The sequence below is a fragment of the Patiria miniata genome, unplaced genomic scaffold, assembly GCF_015706575.1.
Source record: "Patiria miniata isolate m_02_andy unplaced genomic scaffold, ASM1570657v1 HiC_scaffold_2, whole genome shotgun sequence".
Taxonomy (NCBI): Eukaryota; Metazoa; Echinodermata; class Asteroidea; order Valvatida; family Asterinidae; genus Patiria; species Patiria miniata.
The window spans coordinates 19,547,800-19,561,845 of record NW_024037058.1 but is presented as its reverse complement, the minus strand read 5'-3'; the positions used below and the strand labels follow the sequence as shown (position 1 = coordinate 19,561,845).

The 14,046-nt window shown below is 39.4% G+C and overlaps 1 protein-coding gene across 4 annotated transcripts in view; it reads left to right on the top strand.

The window, feature by feature from the left end:
* LOC119726802 overlaps window positions 1–13,507 on the top strand; it is a 59,036-nt gene extending 45,529 nt beyond the window's left edge. For 3 of the 4 annotated variants that reach the window (XM_038198660.1, XM_038198662.1, XM_038198659.1), the window contains exons 32-37: window positions 1,545–1,600; window positions 2,422–2,502; window positions 4,156–4,310; window positions 6,263–6,419; window positions 10,351–10,500; window positions 11,422–13,507. In XM_038198660.1, the coding sequence (XP_038054588.1) occupies window positions 1,545–1,600; window positions 2,422–2,502; window positions 4,156–4,310; window positions 6,263–6,419; window positions 10,351–10,500; window positions 11,422–11,620 (798 nt within the window). In that variant the 3' untranslated portion in view covers window positions 11,621–13,507. The remainder of the gene's footprint in view (window positions 1–1,544; window positions 1,601–2,421; window positions 2,503–4,155; window positions 4,311–6,262; window positions 6,420–10,350; window positions 10,501–11,421) is intronic. The other variant, XM_038198661.1, reaches the window with a different exon arrangement.
* Window positions 13,508–14,046: the final 539 nt, after the last annotated feature.

The window sequence follows — 14,046 nt, the reverse complement described above, 5'->3', positions numbered from 1 at the left end:
GAGGGGGTACTTGTGAAAGAAGCGGATATTGAACTCCGCTTAACCAAAAATTTGGCCATACCGAACATCATCCTTGGATCCCGATTTGTGTACAAAACGTACCGAACGTGTCGTTGAAAAATGTCAACAGAAGCGACAAGTACGGTAGCTATTATTTCCCAAAGAAATCTAAGGGGAAAGCCACCCATTGCTGCAGGTAGTAAGCTCAGAAAGTGTGTAATTACTATAGAGCTATATTACATAGAGCTATATTAAATTACTAGAGTGCTAACTCATGTACAAAGTGATGCCTGCTGGGCGCATCCATGTTTTGTACACAAACCTATGGAGAACTCAAAATTGTGTACGTATTTTGTACGTCTATTTGCATATCTGCGTTTGTGCCCAAAAGCCGATGTGCCCAAAACCAAAACGCACGATCACCAAAATGAGTGTGTCATTTTGCTAATGTGCACGCGTCCTGCGATGCTTTTCGCCGTGACGTTTTTTGAACCGTCACGACGCGCTTAAGGTTGTTTGCATATCTTCTACTTGCGCGTTGCATATAAAGTACACTTTTAAAATTCAATCCATCTATTTTGATTGTGTCCTATAAACACGCACATGCGCCCAGAGCGGCTTCAAAGCTTCGCCTCGCGCAAGAATGAAAAGTTAGCGCTCTAGTAATTTAATATAGCTCTATTGTAATTACATAATTCAAAAGTTGGCACGTGTTCAAAGTCGTCTTTCAGTAACCGTACCAGAGTGTGCAGGGTGAAGTTCTGAAGGGCGCTATAAGAGTGAGTACCAGAGCATCGGTAGCTTCAAATCGCTACACCGAAAGATCACTATTACAAACATTTTCTGTGGATCCCGCGATGTTTGTTATAGCGGCATTCCACTGTATATATAGCATGGTATCTAGGCCATTGCTGTTTGAAATAGTTTCCAGAAATATTGCTTGCCGGAGTGTACTTAAAGGGAACATGTAATAGGATTTTTATCACTTAAATAATTTGAAAACAGCTTTCTTGCCATGTTACTATGACTTTTCCACCTCCTTTGTAGCAGTATAAGGGAGAAATTTCAACATTTTAGTTTTTATGAAAATGAAAATTTCCATATTCATGAGCCAAAGCGTGATTTCATTCAAGGCAGAACAGTAGTGTCTCCATGTCTTTGTGTACAAACATATATCAAACTTTTCTTCATTTTCTTGGAGTGAGTTCCACTTTTTACCTGTTTGTCATGTTAAACAGCTTGCTTGGACAATAGTAGTGGCAATTATTTCTTCAAAACTTTTTATTGTAGGTAATTTTGAAGGACTAATTTTTGTACTGTTCATATGCAGTTTTGACAAGGAATTCCTTGTGTGACAAAAGCAAAATAGCGCCCTCTGTATTTTACCTTTTTGCCATATCGATAGATGCAAATTGCGAACAGCTATAACTTGATTGCCTTTCCTAATACCTACAACCCTTCATTTCGACTTCAGCCCAGTTCTGTCTCACTTTGCCAGAACGCCTCATGATATATTCTCTTCTTTTTTTTCTTTTTTTTTAAAGCAGACAGCCCTTGATGGCCATGATACACCGATTGCCAGATACTTGAGCTGCCCAGGGTATGTGGCATACACCAATCTGGACGCAGAATCACTCTAACTTCACTGAGGCCCTCAGTAATGGCGGACGCACTGTTCAATTAGTCATTACTCAGAATTACAGTCATGGAGCAGTTATTTTGTACAACAGCTAGCACAATGTTTTTGAAAAAGGGGCGAGGGCTAAGTGAGTGTTAAAGTGATAATGTGCCTGGAAACAAATGTTAAGGAAGTTAATAACATGAATTTAACCCATTAGCAACTGTACTACATTGTATTACATTGTGTTTATTCACTGAAGAATCGATACAACAATAAGAGGTTTGGGCGGTTTCGTGAGACGGTTTCGGTTTCTTGGGTGGTTTCGGATTCCGCCTACCCCCCTAAGATCTCGGCCATCGAGCAACGAACAATTTTTAAACTGGATACATGCATTGAGCAACTCATCATGAACATAACGAAGAAATTTCATGACTATAGGTCAAAGGGTTTTGGAATTATGGCTAATTAATTATTCATATGTACGAACGGTAATTCTGCTCTGTGTACACGACGTATATGGGAAAATTCAGGAAATTTTTGGGCTGCGCGGCAACCCGTGGTCCGATTTTTATATTTTTGGTATCAAAAGATGCGCAAGGCTCGAGGCTAAAAAGTCATAACAGCTCTGGTCGCGAAAAAAAAAAAAAATTTCAAGGCTATCGCGGAACAGGGTTAAAGCAACATGAAGTCTGCAACACTGATTTCCTCTCACGAAAACAATGTTTGTTTCTCAAAGAATTGTCAAGTGAAACTGACATTCAGGTTGAAGTAATATAACTTTGACGTCCTTTGTTTTTTAGGAGTCCAGTAGATTTGAGGCATATTTACCGGAATGACGGCCTTCACTTTGAGGACAACTGGCAGGAGAAGATGATTGTTCGGTAAGTCGTAAAGGTCCCTCCCATATCCTTGAAGCAATGTTTACAATTTATTCACAACATCAAATCACAAGTCAGTCAGAAGTCAAATCACAGGTCAATCACAAGTTAGTTACAAGATTAATCAAAAGTCAATCAAGATTTAAAACACCATTCGGTCACAAGTCAATCTCAAGTCTATCAAAAGTCTGTCATGGTCTATATTACAAGCCAATCACGAGTCAGTCACAATTCAAATCTTAAGTCAATCACAAGTTAAATCACGTTCAAGAAACAGAGTACGAACAATAACAAAAAGAATGCTACTGCGTAGTTTATTTGAATGGCTTTTTACTCGACTTGAGACTAACTTTTTACTTGGCCCGAGACTGACTTGAAATTGACTGAAAATGGACTTGTTAGGACTTGTGAAGACTTGTGATGGCTTGTGATGACTTGTGACGACTTGTGAGGACTTGTGATGACTTGTGATGACTTGTGATGACTTGACAGGACTTCTGATCTACTTGTGAAGACTTGTAAGGACTTGTGATGGACTTGTGATGACTTGTTATGACTTGTGATGACTTGTGATGACTTGTGATGACTTGTGATGACTTTTAATGACTTGTGATGACTTGTGATGACTTGTGATGACTTGTGATGACTTGTGATGACTTTTGATGACCTGGGATGACATGGGATGACTTGTGATGACTTGTAATGACTTGTGATGGACTTGTGATGACTTGTGATGACTTGTGAAGACTTGTGAAGACTTGTCAGGACTTCTGATCTACTTGTGAAGACTTGTAAGGACTTGTGATGGACTTGTGATGACTTGTGAAGTCTTGTTATGACTTGGGATGACTTGTGATGACTTGTGATGACTTGTGATGACTTGTGATGACCTGGGATGACATAGGATGACTTGTGATGACTTGTAATGACTTCGGATGACTTGTTGATGACTTGTGATGACTTGTAATGACTTGGGATGACTTGTAATGACTTGTGATGACTTGTGATGGCTTGTGATGACTTGGAATGACCTGGGATGACATGGGATGACTTGTGATGACTTAGGATGACTTGGGATGACTTGTGATGACTTGTGATGATTTGTGATGACTTGTGATGGCTTGTGAAGACTTGTGATGACTTGTTATGACTTGTGATGACTTGTGATGACTTGTGATGACTTGTGATGACTTGTGATGACTTGGGATGACTTGGGATGACTTGGGATGACCTGGGATGACATGGGATGACTTGTAATGACTTTGGATGACCTGGGATGACTTGTGAAGACTTGTGAAGACATGTGAGGACTCGTGAAGACTCGTGAAGACTTGTGATGACTTGTGATGACTTGTGATGACTTGTAATGACTTGTGATGACATGTGAGGACTCGTGAAGACTTGTGAAGACTTGTGATGACTTGTGATGACTTGTGATGACTTGTGAAGACTTGTGATGACTTGTGATGACTTGTGATGACTTGTGAAGACTTGTGAAGACTTGTCAGGACTTCTGATCTACTTGTGAAGACTTGTAAGGACTTGTGATGGACTTGTGATGACTTGTGAAGTCTTGTTATGACTTGTGATGACTTGTGATGACTTGTGATGACTTGTAAAGACTTGACTCTATGTCTTGGTACTTTGTGATCACAGACACCACATTCTGAAGCAACAGAAGGAGCAGAGGGCCCAGAGTGCCGCTGACCGTCGTCGGCTCTTAGAGCTCAGAAAGCGACAGAGAAGGAAAGCTCTACTAGGTCATCATCATTGTGCCACTGACGGGACCTACGAGTCACCAACGCAAGAAAGTATGAATAATAATCGTGGTCTTGATAATTGTTCAATATTCCACTTTTTTCTGGTTTAATAAGCAAGACAAAAATTGCCTAGTCGAACTAGAGCCAAAAGTCTCAAGTTTAGGACATCATTTCAACTCGGTGATTCAGTCCGTCAGTCATTTAGTCAGTCAATAGATTTTACGAGAATACAGAACATCCAGGCACCATGCATAGGATCTACGTATCAAAAAAAACATGCCTTACTTTTGATCCTAAATAATTCTGTTGTTTATAAATGGAATTAAACCAAAATTTCAGATCATGTAAACAAGGCATGACAAATTTTATGGAGCGAGTTTGTCAGCTTTGTGCAAGATGGTGAGATATACGCCATACCACAAACAAATACTCACCTTTTTAGGATAAGTTATTTAGGATAAGAAGTAGGACATGTTTTTTTTTTGTAAACGCAGTACAGTGTGTGTAACGTCTGATGTTGTGCTTTTTATGTGTGTCTTTGACTGGGCCCATCCATTCAAGGGCAATAAATGGGTATTTCGAAAGAAAAGAAAGCATTACAATTTACAACATATTGAAAATATTGAGAATTAATGACTAAAATAACATTAAACTGGTCAACCTGAACTTCAGTTCGATTGATCACGCGGATAAACAAGTGGGTAAATTCAAACACGGGAGTCTGTGACTAGACTAGTCAGTGTTTGGTACCAAAACGTTCCCATAAAAAGTGAACGTAGACTGGCAAGACTTACACACGTGAGTTAATCTTGACTCAGTCAAAGGACCATGGTCGGCCCTTCAAATCCGGCAAATAAATGCAAGTGACAGCTCAGTACAACCTCAATATTAGGTTTTGCTCTTCGCCGACGTATAAACACTTTATACTCAGTGTGTTACCCCCCATTCCCCCCCCCCCCCCCCCGAGTGAAAGTGAGAAAAAATCACTTGAGTGGGACTCAAACCCACAACCTCCTGCTTTCTAGTGCAGACGTCTCACCACCCAACCACCGAGCATACCGGGATCAGCTGGCTGGTTCGAATCTGATGTAGCAATGAAACTATTCATAAGATGGAAGCTTGATCCCGCAAGCTCGGTGGTCGAGTGGTAAGACATCTGAACTAGCAAGTAGGAGGTCGTGGGTTCGATTCCCAAACCGAGTGATTTTTCTCACTTTCACTCGGGAGGTTAACACACTGAGTGTTTATACGTCGATGAAGGGCAAAACCTTATATAAAAATTGCATTAAAAATGCAGATTCCAGCTTATGATTGGTAAAACTTACAATTCAATTTAAAATTCTCATATTTCCAAAAACAGGGAAGCTTAAAGTTCGACTGCAGTTGAGATGAAGTATTTCTTCTTTAGAATGTTATTTTAGAACTTTGGTAGCATATATCCCAAAAATCTGTAAATGACGTAAGAAATGAAGGAAGAAATTTTTAAATAAAGCATTTCTTTCCAAAGGTTTTAATTCTTCAAAGTGTAAGCAAAAACGAAAACACAAATATCAAGATAAGGCCAAAAAAAAAAAATAAGTCGGTGTCTGGTCAGCGCGCGCGTCGATTTTAATCATGCGCGTCAATCTTTTTTTTTTTCAAAAATGTTCCGCGGTAGCTCCAACAGCACCCTCTATTGCTGCACCTCCTCATTGGGAATGGGAAATTGTACCACGGCAAATGATCGAGAGCACCAAAGCAAATTATGAAGGACACCAATGTACATGAGGACACCAAAAAAGCAAAATAGTACCCCACCTTGTCTGTACAATCCAAGCTTGAAGAAAAAAAAAAAAAAAAGCCGCGTCGCCGCGTCAATTCCGGAACTTTGGTCTGACCAGAGACAGAACATTTTTATTTTGATGGATCATGTCTTAACGTTTTAACAGTTTCATATCGGTGAAAGCTAAACCCGAAACTTTACAGCTTCACTGAACATTTCACCGTTAATTGTCCCTGTACAGCCTATGTCACACGTTCCGACACCTCCCTCCACAAGATGAAGCGTTGTCAGAGCGCCCCCATTGGCCGCATGGTGCCATCATCGTCGCCGCCAGTCCAACCGCAGCAGGCCTTTGGGCAGAGTAAAGAAGTGGATCTGAGCTCGGAGACACCTTATAGGTAAGACCATTTGTTGCAAGTCAATCACAAGCCAATTGCCAGTCACTTACAAATCAATCACAAGTCAGTCATAAGTTAATCTCAAGTCAGTCACAAGTCAATCACAAGTTAATCTCAAGTCAATCACAAGTCCATCACAAGTTAATCTCAAGTCAATCACAAGTCCGTCACAAGTTCATCTCAAGTCAATCTCAAGTCAGTCACAAGTCAATCACAAGTTAATCTCAAGTCACTCACAAGTCACTCACAAGTTAATCTCAAGTCAATCACAAGTCAATCACAAGTTAATCTCAAGTCAATCACAAGTCAATCACAAGTTAATCTCAAGTCAATCTCAAGTCAATCACAAGTTAATCTCAAGTCAATCACAAGTCAATCACAAGTTAATCTCAAGTCAATCTCAAGTCAATCACAAGTTAATCTCAAGTCAATCTCAAGTCAATCACAAGTTAATCTCAAGTCAATCAAAAGTCGATCACAAGTCAATCACAAGTTGATCACAAGTCAATCACAAGTCAATCACAAGTCGATCACAAGTCAATCACAAGTTGATCACAAGTCAATCACAAGTCGATCACAAGTCAATCACAAGTCAATCACAAGTTGATCACAAGTCGATCACAAGTCAATCACAAGTCAATCACAAGTTGATCACAAGTCAATCACAAGTCGATCACAAGTAAATCACAAGTCAATCACAAGTTGATCACAAGTCGATCACAAGTCAATCACAAGTCACTCTCAAATCATTCACAAGTCAGCCATAAGTCAATCATGAGTCAATCACAAGACAATCAGAAGTCAGTCAGAAGTCAATCACAATTCAGTCACAAGTCACTCATGAACCAGTCACAAGTCATTCAAAAGTTAGTGATTGTGCCAGATTAATGCACATGGATCAGGGAAATGGTCCTGGAACAAATGATACTGATTCAAAGAGCAGAGGCATTTGTGGATGGTTCAAATCAAAACATTTCACAGTCTTGCTTTGGTTCCCTGCCCACCTGACTCAGTTTTGTCTTGTTGTCTTTGTTTACATGTGCGCGCTTTCCTATGAGATCCAGGTGGAACACATAAACAGAGTGTGATGCCATTAGGTCTTGGGTCAATGAACTGTGATATCTTTGATAAAAGATACTGAGAAAAAATCTCCTTGACCATTTTTGTTCCAGTTGATGGATGTATAAATTTTGAAGGGAAAAAAACCCAACATTTTTACCGTAGGTTTATTCACTCAGCTCTCAAAAGCTCTGTCATCGACATTACATAACACAGTAGTTGTTCAAACGCATTAAATATTTTCTTTTTTTAAATGGTTGAAACGTATTCCAGGGTTATTTTTACCTGAAATAACATTTAGGGGTAGGTTTTTTTTTTTTTTTTTTACAGCAGACTCTTTTTAGAACAGTATAAAAATCAACCTCTAAAAACATGAAAGTAAAAAGCTGACAAAGAAAAAAGTCCTTAAATCTTGCAAAGACAAAAGCCACGAGCAATTCATAGATTTGACATCAAATTTTTATTTTGGGGGACTGGGGGGGGGGGGGCTTGTTGAATTTCCTTATCACATGTCCGTGAGAATCTGTCCAATATAATCAGCTCTAGAAAGGATGTTCCTGTAACCTGAGACAGCAAACACAGGAAGTTTTCCAAGCCGCTGACGGCTTCCTTTTGGCGATTTATGTATTTTGAATCTCTTCTTCCAAGGGGGGAAGTTGTGGTGAAGTTGCTGGTGTCGGAAGGAGTGTTAGTGTAGTCTTTTATCAAAGAATACTTTTTTTTCCCTTTGAGAAAAGTCCTGCTAAGGATCGAAATGTTACTAGGCCCCTCATTCTGTCAATTTGTATGGTCAATCAGGTCAATCCAGTTAGCATTTTGTAGCATTTTTTTTTTTTCATTTTCAAATTATTGGATTCTCACAATGTTTTGTTTTTTCAATTGTTCTTGTTCATTTTTCTTTTTTATTTGGGGAATTTAAAATAGTGAAGTAATAATAAATGCTGGTTTTGTCGATTTTTTTTTTACAAGTAAAGTTGTTTACTGGTTCTACTGAGAGATGAGTATAAGAGTATTATATCTTTTATTTAATTGGGTTTTTGTAGTTCTTTTCAAAATGCAGTTGGAGTGATTGAAATAGTCAAATCTAGCTTCATTTGCAAATGACAGGACCATTTTGATAAAAATGTATGGTTGTAATGTTCAAGTGAAAATGAGACCGTTTGTGGAATGATATTAATGGGTGCTCGCAAGCGTTCACATGACGCCCACGTGCGCGCAGTCGCTAGTATTCGTCGGTTCAGTGCTTGAAATCGGGTAGCTGCAATTGGCTGAATGAGAATGTGTCCCGGATTCTAATTTCCGGCGCACTTCAAAACATGACTTGGCAACTTTTGCATTGAAACCATGAACCTAAAATATTGTTTTCTTGGATGTATGACATTCACTGAGCTAAAAGTTCATCAGGTTAGTTGTTAAGCACCCTTCTTTAGATTTTGAGTACTTTTGTTGCTTGAAAAAAAATAAAACGCACAAATAAAAAATGATCTACCCTACCTTTAAACTTAGTAGTAAATTAAATTCTACAGACCAACAGGTGTTTTTGTCCCATCGCCCCCAGGTTAATTTTAAATATCAGAATCTATTGGAGAAAGATTGAACATTTGCTTTTGCTGTGATTGTCAGAAATGGACTGATTTGGGGCTTAGTATTTAGCAAATGTTGTTCCACTGACCTGTTTAAAGTGTTGGGCATTCTTACAGACTGTTATGCTAGTTTTTAAATTACTTTATTTTCTTTTACTTCATGATTTTTTGATTGATTGATTCATATTGTTTTTCTTATTGCCCTTGGTTTTCGAGGTTGCTTTTTATACACCACGTTCTGTTTATTTCACCATCAGAGGGATTGAATGTGGCATTTTGATCAGGGTGGGGGGGGGGGGGGTCGTTGTTTTCCTGTTCTGTCCTGGGGTGTTCCACATGTGGTTCAGGCTCTTGAATTTCTTTAGTGGTTTGTTTTCCATTTTTAGAGTTTTTAAATAATCACATTTTTAATTTTAATTTAATTGATATTCCTATTTTATTTATATAAATTGTTTGATTTGGTCTAACTAGAGGGGTGGGGGTGGGGAGGGGGTTGTTGTTTCTGTTCTGTCCAGGGGTGTCTACATGTGGTTTCAGGCTTTTTAATGACTTTTTGACCATGTTTAGTTTACATTTACATTTCAGTGTTTTTTGTGCATTTTTAATTTTAATTGAAATTCCTTTTTTACTTGTATAATTTGTTTGATTTGGTCAAGCTTGTTGGGAGGGGGTTGTTTTCTGCTCTGTCCGGGGGTGTCGACTTGTGGTTCAGACTTTTTTAATTACTATAGTGTTATGTTATCAATTTTGAGATTTAAAATCACATTTTTAAATTTAATATATATTCCTTTTATTTATATAAATTGTTTGATTGTAAAGCGCCTTGGAGCATTTTTTTAATGGATTCGGCGCTATAGAAATTTACATTATTATTATTATTATTATTGATGGATGCTGGAAAAAAACAACAGAAGAAAATGCTGTTCTTGTAGTCTGGTTCCCTGACCCGACACTTTTGATAATTCAGGGAATTGTCATGTCAGGGAACCAGACTGGCTGGCTTGCACCCTTCCAGAGATATGTAACTGGTAGCAAACAAAAACTAAATTCGGTCAATTGGGGGCAGTGTTTTAAAGGCCTTCATTTTCCAAGGATGGTTTGGCTGACCATCGTTGGAAAGCGATACAATTAAAATTTCACTTTTCTCTAAAAATGACAGCATACCAGGCGCAACAATTTTACAGGATGCTTGAGATTTTTATTTACTTACAGTCAAGTAAGGTATTTCATAATAAGGGACAGTTTTGTTTTTCAATGTTTGCAAATGTCGTACTGTACCTTTAATACAGGTTTCGCATCAACCGGTCCGCTCCGCAGAGTGCCAAGCCCAGGATCCCCCCAGAAGAGATCTTTGAAGAAGTAGCGCCTGACCCGTCCCACCCTGGATCACTGCTGATCAAGAGACCTCAGAGCACCAAGTCAATCCCTAGCAAAACAAGGTAAAATTACCAGTTTATTTCACCTCCCTTTCTTTCTTCGTTTTTTTGGCTTTTGCGGAAAAGCCTTTGTTTTCCTTCTGATTTTTTATTCTCTTCTTTTTGTTCTATCCAAAATCCTAAAGACTTTGTACACGTTTATTTTGTGACGGCCACTTTTGACATAAAACATAGGCATATTCCAATTAAACTTTACACAAACAAAGACCCCCCCCCCCTACCAAACTACCAAATCATTTTGAAATACCTTACTGGACTGTTAGTGAATGACAGTGTAAAGCATCCTGTAAAATCATGGCACCTGGTATACAGTTGACTCTCATTAGTACAAACTCTGTTAATACAAAATTCTGGTTATAACAACATAAAACTTTGGTCCCGACTGTGCATTTATGTGCACAAGGAATGGGACTGATGTTCCTCTTAATACAAAATTCTGATATAACAAACAATTTGGCTAGGTCCGAACAAGTATGTATTAACGAGACTCATCTGTACTGTCATTTTCATAAAAAGTGGTATTTTTGTATCAATTTCCAACGCTGATCGGCCGATCAGCGTTGGAAAAAACTGGCTTTTTTTCAAATACTGGCCCCAGTTGACCATCGCACTTGTTTGCAATCGATTACACACCTATGAACGGGTACAAGCCAGCTAGACTGGTTTCCTGACCTTACAATTCCCCAATATATGTAAACTGCACTGTTTCTTCTTAAATGGAGTCAGGGAACCAGACTACAGTAAAATGATTGTTTTTCTTGGTTTTTATAGCATTTTCGAACCCAAAACATCAAAAAAGTCAGTGTAACTATATTTGCTATATATTTCCAACCCCCCAATTCCATCCATTTCTGAAAATTACAGCAAAAGCAAATGATGTATATTCCCTTTAAAGCATCCTTGTTTTTACCTTCACCTTTCCAGACGATATGTCCTGGTCACCAAAGTCCAGGACGACCCTGACATCCCAGTCCCAACAGTCTTAGAGAGGCAGCTCCTGAAGGAGAGGTTTCCTCAGACCAGACACAGAATCAAACACCTACAGGAGATTCACAGAAGGAACTCCATCCCTAACATGGAACTCATTAACATCTCCAGTGTGGGCGATGGTCCTTTCTCTTGAGTCCTCTGTCTAGAAAGGTTTCCTGAGATCAAGACTCGGAATCAAATGCCTACAGGAGCTTCACAGAAGGAACCCCATCTCTAACATGGAGCTCATGAACATCTCCAGCATTGGGGGATGGAGCTTTCTCTTGAGTCCTCTGTCTTGAGATGTTTCTGCGAATCAGACGCAGAGTCAGAGACATATTGGAGCTTTACAGAAGGGTCTCCATCCCTAACGTGGAGTTCATTAACATCTCCAGCGTGGGCGATGGTCCTTTCTCTTGAGTCCTCTGTCTAGAGAGGCTTCCTGAGATCAAGACATAAAATCAAACACCTACAGGAGCCTCACAGAAGGAACCCCATTCCTGACATGGAACTCATTAACATACTGCTGGAGATGGTCCTTTCTCTTGAGTCCTCTGTCTAGAGAGGTTTCCTGAGATCAAGACCTAGAATTAAACACGTACAGGAGCTTCACAGACGAGCATCCATCCCTAACATGAAGCTCATTAAGATCTCCAGCGTGGGCGATGGTCCTTTCTCTTGAGTCCTCTATCTAGAGAGGTTTCCTGAGATCAAGACGTAGAATCAAACACCTACATGAGCTTCACAGAAGGAACTCCATCCCTAACATGGAGCTCTGTTACATCTCCAGCGTGGGCGATGGACCTTTCTCTTGAGTCCTCTGTCTAAAGAAGTTTCCTCAGATCAGATGCAGAATCAAAGACAAATTGAAGCCTAACAGAAGGGCCTCCATCCTAACATGGAGCCCATTAAGATCTCCAGTGTGGGTGATGGTCCTTTCTCTTGAGTGGAGCTCTCTAACATCTCCAGCGGAGCCATGGACCTTTCTCCTGAGTTGAGAATCTTGGTCTAGGAAATTCCTTGATGAAATTTTTTGCAGTACGGAAGACTAAGAGCCTTATGGAAGGAGCTTAGGCATTAACTCCATCATCGCGAGAGATTCAAGAATCTTGTGAGCACTAGAAGGGTGGGCGATTCACTTTTTGCTAATGTTTTTGGAAGGACCTTGGAGCCTGAGAAGGTGAGTCTAGGAGGTGTTTGGTGCTTCCAAGTTGAGCAGTTTGCTCATATATTTCTGAGACAAAACCACCGTGAAGAGCCTCAAAGATGGTTATCCATACCCAATGTGGAGCTGATGAAAATGTCTAAAAGACCATACAGGTCTCTAAACTCAACAAAAAGTCCCAGAGAATCAAGTTAAAAAGGGTAGACATTCATGTGAAGGTGTGTGGGAAAGGTAAGCCAAAATTTGCACATTGATATGACAGTGTTGAAGTCGAGTCCATCACAAGTCTTCAAAAGTCCATCACAAGTCCTCCAGTCTCAATTTAAGTCACAAGCTATTCCAGTGGACTGTAACGAATGCATTCCTTTACTATTGTTCACGCCCTTTCACTTGTGACTGGACTTGTGGAAGGACTTGTGATTTACTAATGGTGGACTCGACATAAACTCGAGTGATGTACATGTAGAACTTGAGTGAGTGTGCACAAGGAACAGATCTCAAGAATAGAGAGAGAATTTCATAAGAAGGAAGGTCACTTGAAAAAGAAAGAAGAATTAATAAGGGAAGTGATGAATCCATTTGGAGACGGATTAGGGAGCAAAAAGGCCGATGGGGCCATTTGATATGAATTTGATGCTGTTTTATGTGATACATTGAGCCTTTAATGTTCGGCATGGTGGTGGGTGTTAAAATGTGAAGTGAGAGATGCAATTCGGGCGTTTCGCAATGTAGTGCGCCACCAAGAGTTTGCCACGAAGAGTTCATTCTTCCCGGTGCATTGTGGGAAATGGTCGACAAATTCGCATCCTGGGACATATGAAATTGTTACTTTTTCCAGTCGGTAGTTTCGTAAGCATGATTTGAGTATCTGTTTGCCCTTTTACTCTTTATCAATATGGAGTTTTTTTGTGCCCAATCTATAAGAAATTAACTCAAGTTGACTAGTGACACTCGTTCAAATCGACCATGTTTTGTCAACCATAAACTTTAATAATTGACTCTCCATGGCAAACTCTCGGTGGCGCACTGCATTGTGAAACGCCCGAATTTTGATTGAAGAATGAATGACATGCTGAAGATGTGAGATAAGTGTACACGGTAAATGAATGCATTACAACTATTGTGAAGGATGAACAAGTATTGAAAGTATATGTCATCAGAATGTATAGCTGATAGAAAAATCTTGAGAGCTTGGAAGAGTTGAAGTGGAGAGCATTAAGATGTGATTTTGAAGATTTCCAAACAAATTCTTCATTGCCCTTCAAAACGTGCCATTGATATTTGTAACGTACTTGACCAAAATTAAGATACTTTAATAATGGCTTTAATTTTAATTTTTTTCTCCTTTTCTTTTGTTGTGAACAACATTTGTTTGAGTTTACAAAACTTGATTGGTGCAAATGCTGATCTCACGT